Source organism: Aptenodytes forsteri, unplaced genomic scaffold (genome assembly GCF_000699145.1).
Source record: "Aptenodytes forsteri isolate BGI_AS27 unplaced genomic scaffold, ASM69914v1 Scaffold193, whole genome shotgun sequence".
Lineage (NCBI taxonomy): Eukaryota > Metazoa > Chordata > Aves > Sphenisciformes > Spheniscidae > Aptenodytes > Aptenodytes forsteri.
In genome coordinates, this window is record NW_008795405.1 from 10,265,363 (window position 1) to 10,285,339 (window position 19,977).

Genomic DNA, 19,977 nt, shown 5'->3' on the forward strand with positions numbered 1-19,977 from the left:
AGCGCGCTCTCCCTCCCCATCCCCCTCCCCTTCCCCTTCCCCTTCCCCTTCCCCTTCCCTTCCCGCTGCTCTCGCTCTTCCCAATGCAACAAATAGGCACCACCTGCTGGCTACCAACCTGACACGGGAGCAATGCTGCTGCCAGTGGAGGGAAAGGGACAGCCTGTGCAAGTGGAGTGTTTTATGTGACAAACGAATGGGGGGTGTGATAAATAAATAAAAGAAGACTAGCAGGCTTGAGCAACGATGCTGGTCACTGGAGCCTTAGCATCTGGTGGAGCGACCGAGATGAGGGGAAAAGGTCGGTGGGATCAGTAACGACTTTGCAACATGAAAGATCTTGTGACATGTAAATGATCGTTCTTGGACCACTTTGGAATTTTGAAACATTTTCTTTTTTTTAACAGTGAGAATCTGAGGCTCTCGGGAGAAATATGTATTGGAATCTACTGAAATCCATCACGCTACCGGTTTCTGTGGGGCATGGGAACCAACAATAGCTACTGAACATCACTTAACGTGAATATCAAAGCCAGGTTTTGCCTAGGGTTAAAAATCAACCTTCTGAATGCCACCATCCCTGGTGGCTGTGCCTCATTCTGTGCAGACACTTCCCATCACCCCCGTGTCTCAGAGGTGTAGTGAAGATGACTGGGGAACAGAGCTGTCTTCTGAGGAAAATTCAGATTAAAAAAAAAAGTAGTTGTGTTTTCTCTAACAGTTTCTACATATAATATGTGTTCTCAGTGAAAAAAATACATAACAAATGAAAGCAAAGCACCCAGAAAGTCAATTCTTGGGATAAAGGGGGGTTGTTTTGCTTACTTTTTTGGTTTTCAGGTTTTTCAATTTCCAATGAAGAGTTTAATAAAACAAATGAGAAACGTTCACTCTTTCAGTGACAATTATTGATTGCCCGTCAGATGAAAAAAGGTTTGGCACAATAGTTTCTCCTGAGCATGGGAGACCTGAGCTATTCTTAGACATGGGTACAGCCCTGGACTTTCCTGAACCTAATGTCTCATAAAACAAGCGTGTTTGCTTTGGGTAGGTTACCTTCCTGAAAGAGCCAGCAGCTCATGCAGATCAGCACACCGCTCTGCATGTCTGCATGTAAAAATGCCTCATACTGAAGGTTTAAATGATATTCATTAAAAACTGAGTTCTGCTATCAGAAGGATAATCAGCTAATGAGAAGATACTCCGTGTTTTCTCTCAGTGAGTGCCAGACTTACCCGCATGTAGAATTCCCTGCCCTCGTTCCCTGATTTGATTTGGAAGATATAATAGGCTCCGGGGTAGCGAGTTGTTGCTTGCATCTGAAAAATGTCAGAAGGCACAGACCGCCCGGACACCATATCCATCACTCTGTACAAGATGGTGAATGGCTGATCTCTGCAACCGGCGTTTTCAGCTGGACACATGCAGCGGCTAATTGTCAAAGATAGGATTGTCATCAGGGGTTACAAATTGCTGTAATATTTGATTCTTTATATGCAAAAACAGCTGCATAAATAAATAAATAAACAAATAATGTTGTCGACCAGCTAAAAGAATCAATGAAACTTGTAATGAATTTTCTCCCTTTTAGTATTCTCTGTGTTGCTATTCTGACCTACCTATATCCCTGCCTTCTTTTTCCTGTCTTCTAGGCCAAAATATCTTGGCATCCTGGTCTCCTTAGATCACTCGAAAATCTGTACTTTATTTAAAGCAGCTCTGCAGGTGTAGAATACCTGGTACGTGTTTGTTCTGATAGTAATTTAAACTGAGCTGTCCCCAAAATAATGTTAATTGTTGGATCATTTCACTGATGGTGCTACATAAATGTTGTATTCTTTGTTTAACAATCTTTTACATACCATACGAAAACATACAGCGAGACATCCTGGATCAAACCAAAGCTCTAGCATCAAATGCAGAGCCCTAAGGAAGAGCAGGATAGCAAGCCAAGCGTATGACACTTCTACCAACAGACTCCCAATTGTTTGTGACTCAGGAAATTCTTGAAACAAAGTTGTCTTCTGTGTATTCATCAGCCCTTAATGAATTTCTTATCCATCAGCTTGTCCAGCTTCCCCTTACACCGACATGAATGTTTGGCATCCACAGCCCCCTGCGGCCAGGAGCTCCACAGCCCCCTTCACCTCCCTCTGCACTGCCCCTTACTGACTTCGTCTGATGCTACCAGCTCTTCTATTGAAAGGAGAGCAGCCAGTCAACCCCTGATCATCCTCCTCACGCAACTCAGGGTTTCATATTTGACCCTGTTCATGGCTGAAGAGTCCTGACTTAGTTGTTTCTCACAAGGAAGCTATTCCATCCTTTTGATCATCCTCATTGCTCTTTATGAACCTTTGTCCAGTTATATTTCTTTTGAGAGGAGGGGAAGGAACTGCACAGTCTTGAAGATATGGGTACGCAATGGCACGTGCTCTAAGGATATTCTCTACCTATTAACACCTCAAATTCAGATTGTTTTTCTGACCTCTAGTAAGTACTGCAGATCATGGAACTATCTATAATAACCCTCAAATCTCAGTTTGGATGGATTGTGATCAGATCAGTGCTCTTTATTTAATTTGTGCATTTGGGATTGTCTTTTTACTTTACATTCATATACACTGAATTTCATCTGCCATTTTTATTGCACAGTCATTGAGGCTCCTTCTACAACTGTTTTCTGCCCACGCTTTTCTCTACTGTCCTCAGATACTGTTGCACACTTTGCCCATCTCATGGTTTACCCTTTTTCCAAGATTGCTTACAAATATGTTGGACAAAGCAGGTCCAGCTCAGACCTCTGCAGAACTTCACTGTGAAAGTTGACAATTTAATACTATACTCTATTTATTTTTTGTCTTTCAACCTCTTATTCTTCTTTGCCAGGGACTTCTCTCTTACTTATGGCTGCTTAATTTCCATAATAACCTTATGTGAGGTTCCTTTCAGAAGCCTTTGGAAACCCAAACATCAGCCCATGTGCCCTAGCCACATGCTGCTGCTTTCTTCAGAGAACTCCAGTAAATTGTGAGGCAGGATGTCCCTTTATAAAAGCCATGTTGGGGAATTTACTGGAAAAGAGTTGGGTCTTTTTGCCTGTTTTTTCCTATAACCTCCACTACCGACACCAATTTCAGACAGTTCATCTGGCATGTCCCCCATAAAAAGGTTCCTGGCATTACAAACACCCAATTCCTTCCACAGAAAACACAGATGCAAGGAATTCACTTGGCTTTCATACTGACCACTTCTAGACATATGCCACAAATTAAATGCAGTCACATCTAGACACGAGCCAAAGCCACCAAACACAAAGCTCAGAGATCAAGAGTTCTGGTGCAAGCTGATCTGTGAGGACTCTGTAGTTGGGCTCTGGGGAATTTAGATACAGAGGCTTCAGATATTTCAAATTCCAGTTAAAGACTCTACCACCTCTGAAGGTAGGTAAACCCAGAACTGGAAGAACAGAATGTGTCCGCTCCTCAGCTGCCCTTGTTCAGAAAGCAATGTAAAGACGTGAATAAATTATGATGGAAAGAAGCTGATTCCTCATCTCTTGCCTTTCTATAAAATACATGAGGCTACCAAGCAATCCCAAGTAATTGGGTTTAATGCAAACACTATGGATGAAATACTATGGGCTGCAATATATAGAGATCTGTCTGGAGCTGAAATATTTTGAGCCCCAGGCAAATACCTACAAAAATGTAAAAGAAACAGGCAATTTTTAGAGATGTGGGATTTATGTTTTTGCTTGCTCAAATAATTCCAAATTTAGACAGCAACAGTGCTAACAGCCCCATCCAGACATACCCAATTTCTGGACAAGGCAAATCAGTCTGTGGACTTTTCAGCACTTTTAACCTTTAAGCAGAAAGAAACTACTTGTATCCTGCTATAACTATCATCTAATGTTTTAAAGTACTTCCCAGACATAAGCTAGTTAATATTTACAGGAAATACTCATACTAATAAACAGGCTGCATTTGAGCATATATGAAGTCAGTTAGTAACGTAAGTAAACATCTCTTGTTACACTACAAACCTTGCTGTTTTCTCTACTCACTGATAGGTGTTTTTCCAGTCTAACCTCCCACATATCTGGGTATCATATCATATCATATCCCACCTGGTGACCTGGTAAGGAATTGCAATTTATTATTTTTATAAAGCTTACCAATGGTAAATGCAGCAACAGCATCTATGCATAGCTCTCTAGACACACTTCATGGCTCTGTTGTAAAAATGCAGCTCATTTGGTTCACTCTAGATAGGCTTCACAGAGATAGAATTTGCTTTTGTGGCTGTGCGTATGTTACTCACTTCTCATTAATCTGGATATAAGGATCCTCGCATCTTACTGGGTCTAAACATTTATATTCTCCTGGGATATTGAAACACGTTTGCTGCGGAGTGCAGGTGAAGTTTCTGTTTTCACATTCATTGATATCTAAAACGCAAGAAACAAGAGAAAGGCTAAAGCAGGGAAATATGTGCAAGACACCACTCTTACAAACCGGTTTCCATCTTCAGGAGTTGCCCCAAAATTCATAACACTCTTGCACCATGAGAAGTGGCCTTTTGATAACTGGCCCCTCTTTTAAGATCAGTTTTTACTTCATTCATTTCTGCTTATTGGAAATATGCTAAGTGCTGCAAAAATGGAAAAGAAATTGGCTGCTCAAGCTCTCTGACCTTAGAGAATGGGAAAACTAAAGAGAGACATGCAGCAGAGGAGAATATCTGAGGGCTTTCTTGTGTAGCTGTTTCCTAGTCAGTAAAGTCTCACTTACACCAACACACCAGTTCACCTCAGTGGGACTATTCACGTGATGACATTCTTCCCAGAATTACATAATTGGCCCCTGCGAGTATTTCACTGTGCAATGCCAAGACCAAGCATCTCAGTTCTTGAAAACCTCTTTCCAGACACAGGACCTATTTTCTGGTCCCCTTGGGTTTTAATCAGCTCAGGAATGTTCTTACCTTGGCAGCTTCTGCTATCGTCAAGCAAGTTATAGCCCGAAGGACAGATACAGTAGTAAGAACCAGGCCCGTTCACACATTCGTGCTGGCAGAGGAACTCTGAGAAGCTGCATTCGTCCATGTCTGCAGTGGTAAAACAAAGTTCAGTGTCTTTGGCTTTACAGTCAAAAGAGCAGTCGCACAGGCAGGTGGCCATCCAGTCTGTGTGCCCATCACCCCAGCTGGAGGTTGGCACCCTCCAACTCCCTAGAGCTCTGCAGCAACCTGGCAAAATGCTATACAAGTTCTTGGTTAAACATTTTTCTCCTAGGGAAACCAAAGCTGCTGCTGAACACAATGCGTGGCTTTTATTTATTTATTTTTCTTTTTGGATACCTGTCACCAGTTGGCCATGTTTTTAGTTCTGTTTTACGTCAGAGATAGGGCTACTCCAACAACAAAGCTGCAACTGTAATTTGAAAGGAGAGACTTGGCAGTGGTTTTCTTTTCTTTTTTTTTTCTTTTTTCTGGAGAGCAAACTTCCCTTTCCCAGGGCCACATGGGTCCCAGCAGAAGTCCTGCAGCCAGCCCCGGCTGTTTTATGTTTCTTAGCCTCTAGCCAGTTACTTCCAAGGCATTCCAGGAAGACTACAGAGCTCATCCCAGCTTGGGTCAGACCTACTGGAAGGCCCAGCCATCTCCCAGATACCCAAGAAGCTAAGCAGTCCTGGAGAGCAAACTTCCCTTTCCCAGGGCCACATGGGTCCCAGCAGAAGTCCTGCAGCCAGCCCCGGCTGTTTTATGTTTCTTAGCCTCTAGCCAGTTACTTCCAAGGCATTCCAGGAAGACTACAGAGCTCATCCCAGCTTGGGTCAGACCTACTGGAAGGCCCAGCCATCTCCCAGATACCCAAGAAGCTAAGCAGTCTGTCAAATCTCTGACTGAAGGCAGAAATTGTGCTCTTTTCCCCTTGCACTCATGAATTGACCAGTCATTGTGTTCTGCAGAACTGTGCTCAGGCGAGAAAGACAAACTTCAGAGCTGCTCATGGAGGCATGGCTGACTGAGGGGAAAACACATGCAAAGATGCTAGACTGAAGGAAGCTGCAGTTAATCATTTCCTTATTTCCCTGTTCAGAGGAAGAAAGAAACAAAGGCCAGAGCCCCAGCCAGGAACTCCCAAGTTCTTATTCCCAGCTCTGACATGTTGACTCTCCCAGGCAAATCACTTTTACTCTTCGGACTGAATTTCCCTTTCTTCTAAATTGGGCTCAGTCCATTTATCCACTTCTGGTGTTTTGTGCAGATGGATTGGGAAGTATTTGAAGTCCAAATATGTTAAAGTGGCTTTATGGCTGCAACCACATTATCAAAAGGGAGATGAAAGGAACTCTACACGTACATAGTCCTGTTATTGTGTGACTTGACCCAGAGAGTCCGCTGAAAAAACACCTTCCTGACAAAACATGGACCGAGGGCTGGCTCCATAAAGGGACCGAGATATCACCCACCCCCTCGAGGTGTCCTAGCCCAGACCTCCAGCACATCGGATTCATATGATCTGTGCTCAGCTGCTGTTAAGTGCTGGAGGGACTTAAAGCCCCGAGGGTCCTACATTTCTGCTGCTGAGCCCACACAGGACAGACACACCTTTGCTGTTCCTAAACACTTCTGGCATTCTGCTGACTATCTGCAGAGGACAAGATGGTAGGCATTTCAGAGCACATCTAATGCACATGCAAGACCTCTGTGAATAGAAAATAATGCCGAAGTTGGGAAAGCCAGGTTGAAATCTCTGCCTCTCTCCTTGAATTGGGCAGGGATGCCTCCCATCTTCAAGGTAAGCTGGCTGCTAGGCCATGGGCTAATCCAGTGGCTGTTGAAGTACATCTGGATCCTGGATGTCTCATAGGAGCGTCCTCCTAACCAGGCATTCCCTTTGTGAGCCTCAGAGATGTCTAGTGATTGCTTGTGAAGTGAAAGAAGCTCATCCAGAGAAATTTGACCTGCTTTGACAAGCATTTTCTTGCACAGAATTGTCAAGAAAAGGTTTTCTGCCCTAAATCTGGGTAGTGGAAAGTCCCTTTTGCTGGCTTAACTCTCAGACATGAATGAGGCTCAAGCATCACCTTTTCTGTCACCATTTTGTACTGGCAATGTTTATGTGGCATTGCGTTGAACTTAACTGGTTCAGGCCCCCAACTAGCTCAGGAGCACATAAAAAGGTGCAGAAGTCTAACTTAGAAGCAGAAACTCCATTAAAAAGCAGAAAACTTGAGTTAGGTCTTGCAGCTCTAAATGTTAAATGACCCTTTAGAGATTTAAGTCTTTGTTCTTTCCCTTATAATAAGGAGGTTTACATGGAAGAACAGCTTTGGAAACACTAATCTATACACATACTGCATATCACATGTCTTCTCTCTCACAAACAGCATGTTACATCTGTTTACTGTAAATTAAAAAACAAGTATTTTCCAATGCATTTTTCCTTCCAAGAAATATTGGCGGGATTCTCTAATTTTATCAGGCTGTGGGAACATTAAGCACAGAAATAAGTTTTGCCTTCAATTAAAATAAAGCAATAAAATAAAAACAAAAACAAGAGAGGAAAAAGTACAGTGACATAAGCACAGTTTCTTCTGCTATGTGCTGAACTGATTAGCAATAGCTGTACTAAGAAACCATATATTGCTTCTGAAGTGTAGCCAGAGCCAGACAGGGGAAACTGGGGAAGGTGTCAGGCAGAAGTGTGCAGTCATAACAGCAAGAGGAATACAGGCATTCATCAGACAAATGGAAAAGTGCTTTATATATACTATTTCTTTAATCATGGAAGAATGTTCTAGGGCTATCCCTACTTTACTTGCTCTAATAAAGCTTCCTGTTCAGCATTACAAAGTGTTTTCTTATGTTTTGCTGTTATCTTGGAGCTTTTTGGTGTTTAGCTTATTTCCTTAAAACCACTTGCAGCCCCCCTCCATTGTGCTTTTCTGGGTATTTGCTGTGTGCTTTAACTGGAAAGAAGATCATATGAGTTGCAGCTATCCTGCTGCTAATCATGGACCAAGGCAAAAAACTTTTTAAAAAGCATGTACAAAACAATACATTGGAAAAAGAAACCTTAATAGAATTAAAGAAACCAAAACAATAAATAACTAAAGACAGTTACCACTGCAGTTAACTCCATCAGCTTCCAGTTCATAGCCAGGTTCACAGCGGCAGAGAAAAGAGCCGTAGGTATTGACGCAGGTCTGAGTGCAAGGGTTTTCGCTTGTACATTCATTCACATCTATGGGAAACCAATGCCCAATGCATCAGTGACTTTTCCCCAAACTCTATTTTCAATTCATTACTGTAAAGCATTTCAAAGAGATTAGCTGTGCAGTCAGAATGATTTGTTCTGAAAAAATATAACCAAGTCAGTATTGTTTATTGGGATTCAGGCTGATGCCTGGAAATAGCATGTTGGAAACACAACATGCGTGGAAATGAAGCATTCTGGAATGTCTTCGATCAAAAAAATAACATGGAAGATGGGGATGAAATATTTGTTACAAATGCTTCTGTCCTTATCCTGCAATTTTAAAACCATTGAACTGATTTTGTCATAACAGACCTGAGACAAAATGCAGCAGGATATTCCTGAGGAAGATAATGCAATGAGGAACGGTCCTCATGGAAACCTAGGGCTAAGACAAAACCAATTTTTTTTTTTCCTTTTAGGACATTAGCAGCTTCTGGACATCATTAGCACAGACCATTTCCTGCAGCATGTGGAAAGATGCTCCCCGCTTAGCTAGGGAGAGGCTTTATGAAGAGGTTGTGTTGACTATGATTGAGGTAGCACATCACAGTGAAAGGGGGTCCAATGCTCAGGACCCTAGTCTGGAACTTGGGAGACTCAGATCTAATTTATTGATCTGACAGAGTTTTCCTGTCTCAGGTGGGTCACACAGCCTCAGATTTTAAAAGTAAATTCAGTGCCTAAACTCTTGGTAATTTCAGTGAATTGAGTAACTCTATATTTTAGGGGGCTTGGGCCTCTGTGCATATTCCTCCTGATACACTCATGTTGCAGCTGTACCCCTCCGAGGTACTACAGAAATATCTCAGGCTGGCAAGGCTATGAACATTTTCAAAAGCAGTGTTGGGAAGGTTACTTGTATTCTAAAAACTAAACAAGTTTTAAGGGTGTTGCTGGGTTGGGACCAAAGATTTCAGTCGTGGTTTACCATACACAGTACCTTGGCATGATCTTCCATCCTCATTAAGGGTAAAGCCTGGGTTGCACGTACAGGAGTAGGAACCGGGCACATTGGCACACAGCTGCTGGCAGTAGCCGTAGCGACATTCATCTATATCTATAGACGGGAAAGACAAGAAGTAGAGTGGTCTGCATTTTCACATGCAGGTACAAAGCCGCAAACACACTGTGTCAATGGTACCAATAACACGAAGTAACCCCGCGTGCTGGTTACGGATATAACAGCCAAACTTTCAGGTGTTGAGACCCAGAGTTATAGTTAAAATACATCTCTACCCAAAAGAATGTAGTAATGTGTTTTTATCCACAGCTGACATCTATCAGTACGTCCTATGAACTGATTGTCATTGCTGTAATCTTCAGCTTAATGTGATGTCATCAGGAAGCCCACAGTCAGTCCCTTTAAGCAGCTACCTCGAAGCATACCCGATAGCTGGCACAGCCTGTCAGCACAAGCGCAGCCAACGTTGTAGCAAAGTTTTGTCAGAATCAAGATAGAAACCTTTTTTACCTCCATGTATACCAAAGCTACTCTCTAGAAAAGCAATCAGTATTTGTTACTAAATACTTCTTTTTTTAGAGAGGATATTCTTTAAAGACTTTTTTTCCGAATGGTCACATTCACATTTTGGATGAATTTTCAACTGACAAGTTATAGACTCTAAAATGTAAACAGTAAATTTAATGCCAAAATATCAGTTTGGGCTGAATTGCAGCATTAGCCATACATGCAACTGACTGTTACAAGCACAAGAAAATGCTGTAAGATACATATGATGGTAAGTGCTAGAAGAATTTTGCCCCTGGACTAAGAACTGGAGTGAAACACCTGGAGTAGTTGTCCTTTCCAAGGCTTTACATTTCCTTTGGTATCAACTGGCTTTTGATTTATGGAGACTTTTTTAATGGCTACTCTCAAAGCTTTGAAGTTAAGTTTGTGCAGTAGAAAACCAAGTGTATTATCTCCAGTCAGGTTGCCAGAAGGAGCAAAGCAGGAAGGCACAGATTTTGGTGAAATGCCCCCCACCGCAGGTTCCAATGCACGTGAAAATCAAAATGACAGTACTCTCCCTATGGTTCACACATATACATATACATCTGCATGAATTCCAGCAGTTCGTTATTTGTTAGCTAAATTGGCTGCTTCCTGTTTTAGTGTTAGATATTAAGAATGTGTTGGGAAACTGAATTCTTGAACTACTTGAACATTTACATGATGTGGTAATACCATAAAAACAACAATGTTGTGAATCTGTTGTACAAGTAGCTACATCCTGCAATTCAAGTTTATTTTTTTGGCCTCATTGAGGCAGTTTTGCCGTAGAAAGTCTCAGGAAACCATGCTGAAAATGTCAAAAGTCTTGGAAATACTCTCTCTGTGTAAAATAACAAGGACGCTGACACTCAGTTTTACCCTTACTAGCTTTTATTTCCCACTGCATTCTAAATAGCAAGATAACCTAAAGGCCAGGGTCAGCTACGGTATGTACACCAGCAGTAGGCTTGGCCCAAATCCTGCAAAAACTGACATGGGTTTTAAGTAAATTAATACCTCGTTTCACTGACACAATGCATTATTTAAATACATGCTTTGGCTTTTGCAGGACTGTTATCTCAAGAGTGCTACATTTTGAGTATAAGGACTTTTACAGGGCTTCTTGTGGGTGGGTCGTGTGGATACTGCTGTACTGGCTCCTCCTGTATAAACTTTACTGGGATAATTACAACAGATAGAAGTGTAGCTTTTTGTAACTGCGGTTTACTAACAGTGCACCAAAAAAGCCTGTCTCTGAAACCCAGCCCAGCCCTCTGATTACAGTAAATGGTCTTTTACTGCTTTATGCCAGCAAAAATCACTTCTCCAAGGCCAGTGGAAAGTATGGAAAACTCAGAATTTTTTGACACTTAGGGAAAAATATAGCAACTCTAAACACAATTTGCTTTTAGCTCTTTGCATTGCCTTGTAATAATCCACCCCATGATTACTTAAAATGGGCAACACTGGGATGTTATTGCCTATTTTAAATAGCATAAGCAGATATTCAAATCAATTCAGCAATGCAGCCATTTCAGTTCTCTGGTATATCCATCAAGCAGTAAAGTACTTTAGATCCATGTCCAAATCCTTGTGCTGCACACAACCCTTTCGTTTGGGCTGTAACTGGGAGAAGTAAATGGGTAACAAAACAGGTGATGCAGAGCAGAATCCCCCACCCTGCCCTCCCTCATCCCCACCCCATCACGTACGCCTGTACAACCCCTGGCACAAGTTTCTTTTCCCAAGAGAAGAGGAATTATCAGAGATTAAAGAGCAGGGGGCTTGGACGCTTCGTATCCCAGGGGAACTACAAGACAGTGATTCCCCAAAGCGGCTATGGCTGCACAGACCCCAGCTTGGATGAGGCTCAGCTCTGTCCCTGCCAGGTGAGTTACACAGCAGCTGTTTGCAGTAGTTAGGAAAGCAGCCGTGAGTCAGTCCTTCACTGGAATTGGTACTTGGGAGGAGAAAGTTGGAAAATAACTGGAGAGGCTCCAGGGATGAATGGGCAGGGAAAGCCCGTTCTCCTTCCAGCGGAGGTGTTGTGACAGGACGGTCCAGCTCCGCAGAGCTGGCAGGCAAACAGCCTGCGCTGAGGGGAAAAAAATAATAAAAAGCAAACTTAAAAAAAAAAAGTTGTATCCTATCTCCCAGGTCCTATCTGTATACCTAAAATTAACATCTACTTCATCATCCCGTGGGCATGTCTAGTGAGGGGAATGGGCTGGAGGAGAGGGGAGCTGGGAGGTTTTCCCGTGCTGTTTGTTGAGGGATGTTTTTTTCAACAGGGCTGAGCTAAAAGGATGAACAGGACATTGCTGCAAGGCAAATAATGAAATCGAAATAAAACTGCTTGGAAGCTACCGAAACGGCACCCAGTTCAGAGGTAATTTTTTTCTCACCCCCAAGCAAAACGGTTCGTTGAATCTAGGGATTTACTGGCCTGTTTCTTGGTGTCAAATACTGATCCCTTCAGATGCAGACTCTCACGGTGCGGAAAGGACAGGTCTGTTTGGGAATAAATCTTTTTGTATACATGCTTGTGACTGATCTTATGTGAAAGGGAATCCTTCAGACTGGAAATATGAAAATCCCACGTTACATGGAGGCTAGTCATATGGCATTTGCATCTACATTTTTGTTCCACAGGGGAGTCTCTCTGCCAAGCATACCATTGGCACTTACAAAGATGACAGACAGTTTCCACGTAGCCGAAGGTTTAACCGTGTACTTGACAAAGATGCTCAGTGCCATTATTTCAACTGTTCACAGGTACGCATACACAGATGCTCAAATACCGCATGAGGTTTTTACCTAAACACTGGCCTTCTAACAGCCAGTAGCCTTCAGTGCAGGAACAGGTATAGCCCCCCTCAGTATTTATGCAGATCTGGGTGGGGTTACACTGGTGAGAATCTGAAGCGCATTCATCCACATCTGCAACACAGAAATACAGCAAGAACATATTAGAAATAGCAACAACAAAAGATTATTCACACTGTACAGGGACTTGTGTGTACACCAGCTCCGTGCGACGAACCGAAGTATGGTGGAGTAGAGAGAATGACCATAACCTGAAGTCAAATTCATAATAATAAATGTCTGAGGGCAGTGAGAACTGAGGGTGCTCATCAAACCTCTCCCTTTTGCAGATGACCCAGTGTTTCTCAGAGCTCCTCAAGAAAGGGATCGCATTACCTCGAGCTTTTTATTACTTCCACATTTGCTTTGTCACTGAACTGGGATTTCCATGCTACAGGGTACTGTTCAGCCCTAGGGAAAGGCTGCTGAAAGGGCTATATAACCCCACTGCGGAGTAAGAGATGAACGAGATGTTCGAGAGATGTACAAACACAACTCAGACATATAAAAAAAATTACTTCCTACCCCCACCAACACAGATTATCTCACTGTAATTTTTCTGACAGAAGGTTCAACCAAAATCAACCTTCACCTGACAAAAAATTGTATACTTCCCTGGAATCAATTTCCTGACAATAAAACTCTTTTCCTTTTTTTTTTTTTTTTACTATCCTTACTGTTTTTAATGTATTTGGTTTTTTATTACAACCCCTTAGGGTGGTTTTGTTGTGGGCGTTTTTTTTGTTTTTTGGTTTGGGGTTTTTTTTTGTTGCAAAGGAGGTGAATAGCATTCCTACATTTATATAAGCCAGGACCCTGGAACCTAACTGATTAAAAATGCCTTTCAGTGTCAGAAGTTCAGTTTGAATCCCTCCTTGCTCAATCTCTTCCGTGATGTTTCTGGCATTGGTTTTGCCTCTAGATGTCAGAAATTGAAGTATCAAAAGATAAATGGTGTCATTTTTTCAGCCAACTCAGATTTCTATGTTTTATTTATTGATACCTAAACTATTTTTTATTCCAGCATACTGTGCACTGGCCTTTGCTGAAGTACTATGTCATCCAAGCAATGCTACTCCCTTGATCCCCCCCCCAATTCTTATTAACCCAGACTTTGCTGGGTCGTGACTGAAAGTATCTCACAAATGCACTGGGCTGGAGCAGGCAGCAGAGGGCAGGAATTGCATCTCAGTATCTGCCCCTGAGGCACCTAGCACAGTCAGTCAGCTGTAAAATCCCAGCAGTCATGAAATAACTGATCCAATCTACCACACCAACATACCTAACATGTTCGGATATATGAATAAATACATACATATTATATATATGGAAAGAGTCTAGAATTCTTATCTTGCCAGCATCTGTACCAGAGCAATTTATGGTGAGTCAAAGCTGGTAAGATAACAAGAGTGGCACAATTAGAGGTAATTAACTCTGTTGGAAATCAGTTCCCACGTATTTATTGGCCAGATGAAGGTTGGCAAAATGGTGGGGAAGTGGGAAAGGGGTAAGATAACAAGTCTAGACTATATAGGTACAGAGATATGTTGTTCAGTTCAGCTATTGCTTCTGCGATTGGGCTAAAAATTCTGGATTCTCCCTTCATACGGCGTATCACACATAATTGGTAGTAGTTGAACACAGATTTTATCTAACCATAAATTTAGTAAGAATGACATTAATGTTTTCTAAATGAAAAATCTTTCTATTTGTCATGTTTGCTTATTGTTTTAGGAGTGGGACCTTGGGATCTGGCCAATTCTGCTGTTTCTAGCCTACCCCAAGCTGAAAAAGGAGATTCTCATTTTCCATGCTCCCAGCTTCCAGTAATATTACTAGGTGAAGCACAGTGGAGACAAAATGAGGGTCAGGGTCTTACCACCACATATGGTAGCAATGCTGTTTGAAGACTATAGATCCTCCACTCTTCTGTGGTGCATCTTTCTTGCAGGGGTACAACATGCATCGTTCACCAAAAGCAACAGGTGGCTACAGGATCGGTTTTGTTCCCGAGTCATCTTTGTAGCAGTTGCATAAGCAGCAGTACAATCACTCCAGAAAAGTAAGACATCAATCGTCTCTTCTTTGCTATCTACCAAGCAGATTTCTTTGCTTACTCCCAGTCTTCAGCTTTTGTGGTGGTATTGGAGACATATTTCCATTTGAATGCAGAATTTTTTACAATGGAGGCTACCTGTGGAGTTTCTGCTGTCCCTAGAAAACCTGATCAACCTGAAGTTGTCTATGCAGAACACCTTGACTCCCCGCATTTTACACTGAATAATACCTCACTGACTTCATTAATGAAGTTTTATGCAACCAACAAGTATAAACAGCTTTACTGGTAGAATCAAATCTTTTTGCTTGGGCCTGAGCAAAGAACACACCCAGTTATATATTACATATCTCTGGCTTTCTCTAAGATTGCCCCTTACCATGATGCGCCATTAAACTCTGACAGACCCAGACAGTGCAATCAAATCAATTATTTTTGGCAAGCAGCCTTCTCAGTTCAAACAGGTAGTATAACCCCAGCCTGTCTGCCATGGGTTATTTACATTACATGGTTTCACTAGGTGAAAGCTGATACTTGCTCACTGAGAAAGAAGTCGGTGCAACAATTGGCTAACCATTAGGTATCCTCGTGAAGAATAACAGAGCTGGGAGACAGAGGGTGCCTTGCCCAGCCCATTTACACAGTGTGCATACAGTGAGAACTGGTGTGGTTGATAAAGTCAAAATTAGACATTTGACAGGGAAAGAAAAAAAAAACCCCAGCAATTATTTCCACTGGGGAGAAAGCCAGCCATAAAACATTGAGAGATTGCCTATAATGGATTCACTAGACTGAGGTGCCAGCATAGAAACTATATCAAAACACTCCCAGGGCATTTTTGGTTGAGTGGAAAATTGCAAGTGGAAACAGCCTGACAGCTAGTCAATAATGTGTAAATCATTTCTTATTCTGGTTGCACAGCTTATTTCTGTCCCGTTCAAACATAAATCTTAGGTGTGTTCATGCCCTGGCAATATCACTTCAAAGCTCATTTGTACCACCTCTGCCCTTCTGATGGGTCATACGCAATACTAGAGTAAAACTGTGATGCTAAATATACATGATACTAAATTGTCAATAGTTTTGTAGGTTCAAAGCAGATAAGACAAATTCAGAGAATAAAAAATTGTAAGGACTACTCAATACAAGGATAGCACATGTGGCTTAGAAGTCCCTGAGATGCAGTTTTCTGGAGCCTGGAAGAGTGCCTCTGACCCAGCATAACTTGTATTGCAGTCTTCACCATGGAAAGAAATACAGCAATAAGTTGTCTGAGCCCCAAAGTAAAGTCTAATCAGCTGGAGAGCGGAAGAGTTACTAAAGTGAAGCAAGCTAGCAAGAAACCCTAGAAACACCGTTGCCCCCTATTCACGGTGTTAATAGATTGTGATATTTGATGATTTTGGCATCAGTACCATGAAAGCATCAGATGGTGTCACCCATCACTGATATCCAAGGATGGTTTTCATTATAGTGAACCTGCTTTTAGTACCTTTCATCGCCAAAACCCTTAGAAAACATTACTTGCATCCCAAGAGCAAGTCTAGGTTTTACCAATAGCTAGTGTTATTGAATACCTCTTCTGTGATTTTGGCTAGATTACTCAGTACGTGGCTACAAGAATTGCCATGAGGTGAACTAGGAAGCAAATATAAATTAGGTCTGTCCTCAGTGAAAACAGACTAAGGTACCTGGTAGTTACTGTGCAGGACAAGGAACTGGCACCAGTGACCACGCTGTAACTCATGTGCTGAGAACTTACCTTGTGGGAACTCATCCTTGCTCTTCATCTTCCACTGCCCTGCTTCCGATTTGAAAAATGGGGATAACAAAATCTCTGTCATAGTCCAGCCTTCCTCACTGTTTAGCATCTAAAACTATTCAGGGCAGGGCCTGTCCTCTTATATACAGAGCCAGTTCACAATTAGTCCATTTTTATTTGAAGCCTTCCAATCCTAATACAAATCAAACTGTACTACGAAACCCTGCAATGTCCCACTTGGTGATAAATATCAGTGCGCCTGGATTTTAACCAGAAAATTCAAGACTAAGGAATTAAAGGACTAGCCTGTGACCACTCAACAAGACAGAAGCAAGAACAGGTCACAGATGTTTCTGACTTGTAGTCCTTCAGATAGCCCAATACAGCCTGCCCCTATTATATGAACACTTAAAGATGTGTCTTTTTCAGAAATTTTGCGCAGCCTCTACATTGGCTAATGAGATCTAAAGTAAAAGATTAACCATCATTCTGAAAGCACTATGTTCTGCTAGGAGACCTCAGAGGCATCAAAGGCTCTTTCAGCTAAACTCTATGCTACTCACTATGTTACTGTTCTACTCTAATGGTGCATTGAACCTCAGTTTCCAGTAGTTACTGAAACAGAGAGAGAACTAGTGACACAGTCCATGGCAAATTGAAAGAGTTATCTAGCTACCACACCTCTTCGTACCCTTACAGACAGGACTGCGACTGTTGCTGTGAAATTACATAGGAAAACAAGAGGATGTTAAAGATCGTCATACCTAATCATTTTGAGTAAGTCCGAATTTTCCCAAGTGACTAGTGAGTCTGGGTGACTCCTTAGAAGTTCCTGATTTTAAGAGAGCAGCTGTTCGGCACTTAAAATCAGAATGGATCCCTGTTCAAAACTTCTCTTGCCAAGAAGTGCTTGGCCAACGCTGGCCCTGAATGTCTCGGCTCTTGATTATGCTGCTGTGTCCTACCAAATTAGCAGTCATCTGTATTCTTTCATCCATCCTTCCAGTTGTTCTGTTCACATTACTGCTCCCACAGCTAGTTCCAAGGGTAGAAGTTCAGGCAGAAGTCCAGACTGAAATTAAAATTTGACCTGAAGTGGGAATGATTTACTTTGTTACTTCCCAACCGAATACTGAGAGCAACCACACGGCCCATCCAGACCACTGCTCTCTGTCTCCTAAGAAATACCACCTAGAATGAACACAGAGCCTCATGGCTCGAAGCCATGAGTTTTTAAAGATCTTTGGTTTACTGACTACATGAGAGAATAGGTAGTCAGCATCGCCATATACATTGTCAGGAAGCCCTTGCTGCAAGAGCCTGAGCCCAAATACTCCAAAACTAACCACATCCCTCTCTCTTAGCTCAGTGTGTCTACCTTAAAAATTTATGGCTGTGGTGGTTTGGTCTAGCAGCCCTGGGGTGTGATGTTCTGTTTACTTGACATTTTGACAGAGGTGAGGTGGCTGGGGAAATGGGGTTTCATCTGGGGATTGGAAGGGTGGAGAAAGTGCTTTTTTATATTTCTGGCTGACTGGTTGCCTTTTGTGGGATGTGATGTGCTGACGCTTTGTTTTTATTGGTACAGATTGTGTTTTTAATGGATGGCGGGATGCCTGGTGACTGGATAGATATAATTTACAATGTCAAAATAAATAAATGAACTAATTGTGCTTAACATGCAAATTACTGGCTTTGTGTTTTATTATCTGTAAAAGCTAGCAGTAGTCTTCATAGATTCTTTAGAATTTAGCTACATCATAGAATAATGAATTAAATTTTTAATTCATTGCCCATAAATTAAAAAAAAAAGAAATAATTTAAAAGCCATGCATACAAAAAAAGGGGCAGCATATTAATATAGTCAGAAAGAAAACCTAGATGTCAAACTGCAGCACAACACCACATCTCACCAGGGAGGCTAATTCTTATCAGAAGACGTAGTGATCTCTTACACTGACTCATGTCCACAGAGAATGCAGGACTGAGGCCACTCTCATTTGTATCAATAATATCACAAGAAATCACAGCATAAAAAGAAAAACAATACTCTAATCCATTGAATTAAGACCAGACATATTCAATACTGCTCAAATGAAAGAGGCTAAAACTAGGAGACCAGAAATCTCAAGAGAGAATCATAAATGTGGAATCATGCTGCGTCTACAGGATCCTGAGGATATGGTTTTGGTCCACTATTTTCCACATTTGGAATAAAATGCAGAGGATCACAAGCTGGCAGAGTTACAAACTAAAAAGTGAACAGAACTCTTATATAAAAGTAATTTGCTAGGTATGGTGGGCGCATCTGAAAGTGCATTTCAAGGCAGACAAATGCAAGGTCATATATCAAGAGTAAAAAATGTTGGTCATGAAAATAACTCTGGGGTCATTAAATTTAATCACTTGAACATGAACTTTTCCTGACATAGTGCTGCTGAAAGGACAAGCATAAACATGAGAACACTGAGTAGACACAGGAAATTGTTCTTACCGCTGTATACTGCATTAGTAAAATAATTACTGAAATACGTTTCTGGTGTCAACACTTCAAAAAGTGATATTGCAAAGAGATCAGGAAATCTCCAAAGAGTAATTCCAAGTCACAAAACTTTGTCTCAGAGCAAGATAATGCTCCATTTAATAATCTATTTAAGAAAAGGTTCAAGGTATATTTGCCTGTGATCTGTAAAGATCTTCATGGAAACAAAGTTTTTAGCTGGAGATGGTCACTAAAGCTAGCAAAAGACAATGGGATGAAATTAAGTGTTTAGAAGACAAATTCAAAATAAAAATAAGGCACAAACTTTAGTAGTGCTACTGATTAACCATCTGAAAAACATTCTAAAGCACATGGTAGATGTTCCCTTAGTTTAGGGCCTTATACCTGAACAGTATTTCTTCTTTGAAATTTGCTGTAGCAAAAAACTATGTGCTTGAAACACCAATTGCTGGGTAAGGTTCTATGGCCTGTGTCAGAAAAAATACAGATTATGTGGTCAAAGTGGTGTCTTAAAGCCTTCCTCGAATGATTTAACATCATTCAACATTTAGTTATTTTTATCTATATCCATATCCATCACACCTGAGATTTTCTGCTTACCTTACATCTTTTTTCATTTCCTAGGCCGTTAGGAGATCTATCTTGGCAAGTGAAACTGCTGAAAATGGGGATAGGAGTTTGTAAAGTTCTTCCAAGTGATTTCTCCTTTGCAAAGATTTAAATGTATGCATGTGCAATTTTTCATTTTTTTGTTTGTACTTTTATCAATAAATTTAATTTTTAGTGGGAGATATTGTACCTCTAATGTTTGTAGTAACTGCAGAAAAAATATGGAAAATTTAGAAAATGTTGATAACATTGTTATGCTGGAAGATGTTGAGTCATCAGCCTAAAGATGTTGGGCATGCCAACCATCACACCTGAATTTTCTGCTTACCTTACATCTTTTTTCATTTCCTAGGCCGTTAGGAGATCTATCTTGGCAAGTGAAACTGCTGAAAATGGGGATAGGAGTTTGTAAAGT

General features: G+C 41.4%; 1 protein-coding gene across 1 annotated transcript in view; it reads right to left on the reverse strand.

Moving 5' to 3' along the window:
- The window catches only part of FBLN5 (fibulin 5), a 52,024-nt gene that overhangs the window by 4,196 nt on the left and 27,851 nt on the right, over positions 1–19,977 (reverse strand). Inside the window, exons 5-10 of the mRNA XM_009280784.2 lie at positions 12,585–12,707; positions 9,213–9,329; positions 8,138–8,257; positions 4,990–5,112; positions 4,327–4,453; positions 1,236–1,431 (exon numbers count right to left, since the gene is read on the reverse strand). Coding sequence (XP_009279059.1) covers positions 1,236–1,431; positions 4,327–4,453; positions 4,990–5,112; positions 8,138–8,257; positions 9,213–9,329; positions 12,585–12,707 — 806 coding nt within the window. The remainder of the gene's footprint in view (positions 1–1,235; positions 1,432–4,326; positions 4,454–4,989; positions 5,113–8,137; positions 8,258–9,212; positions 9,330–12,584; positions 12,708–19,977) is intronic.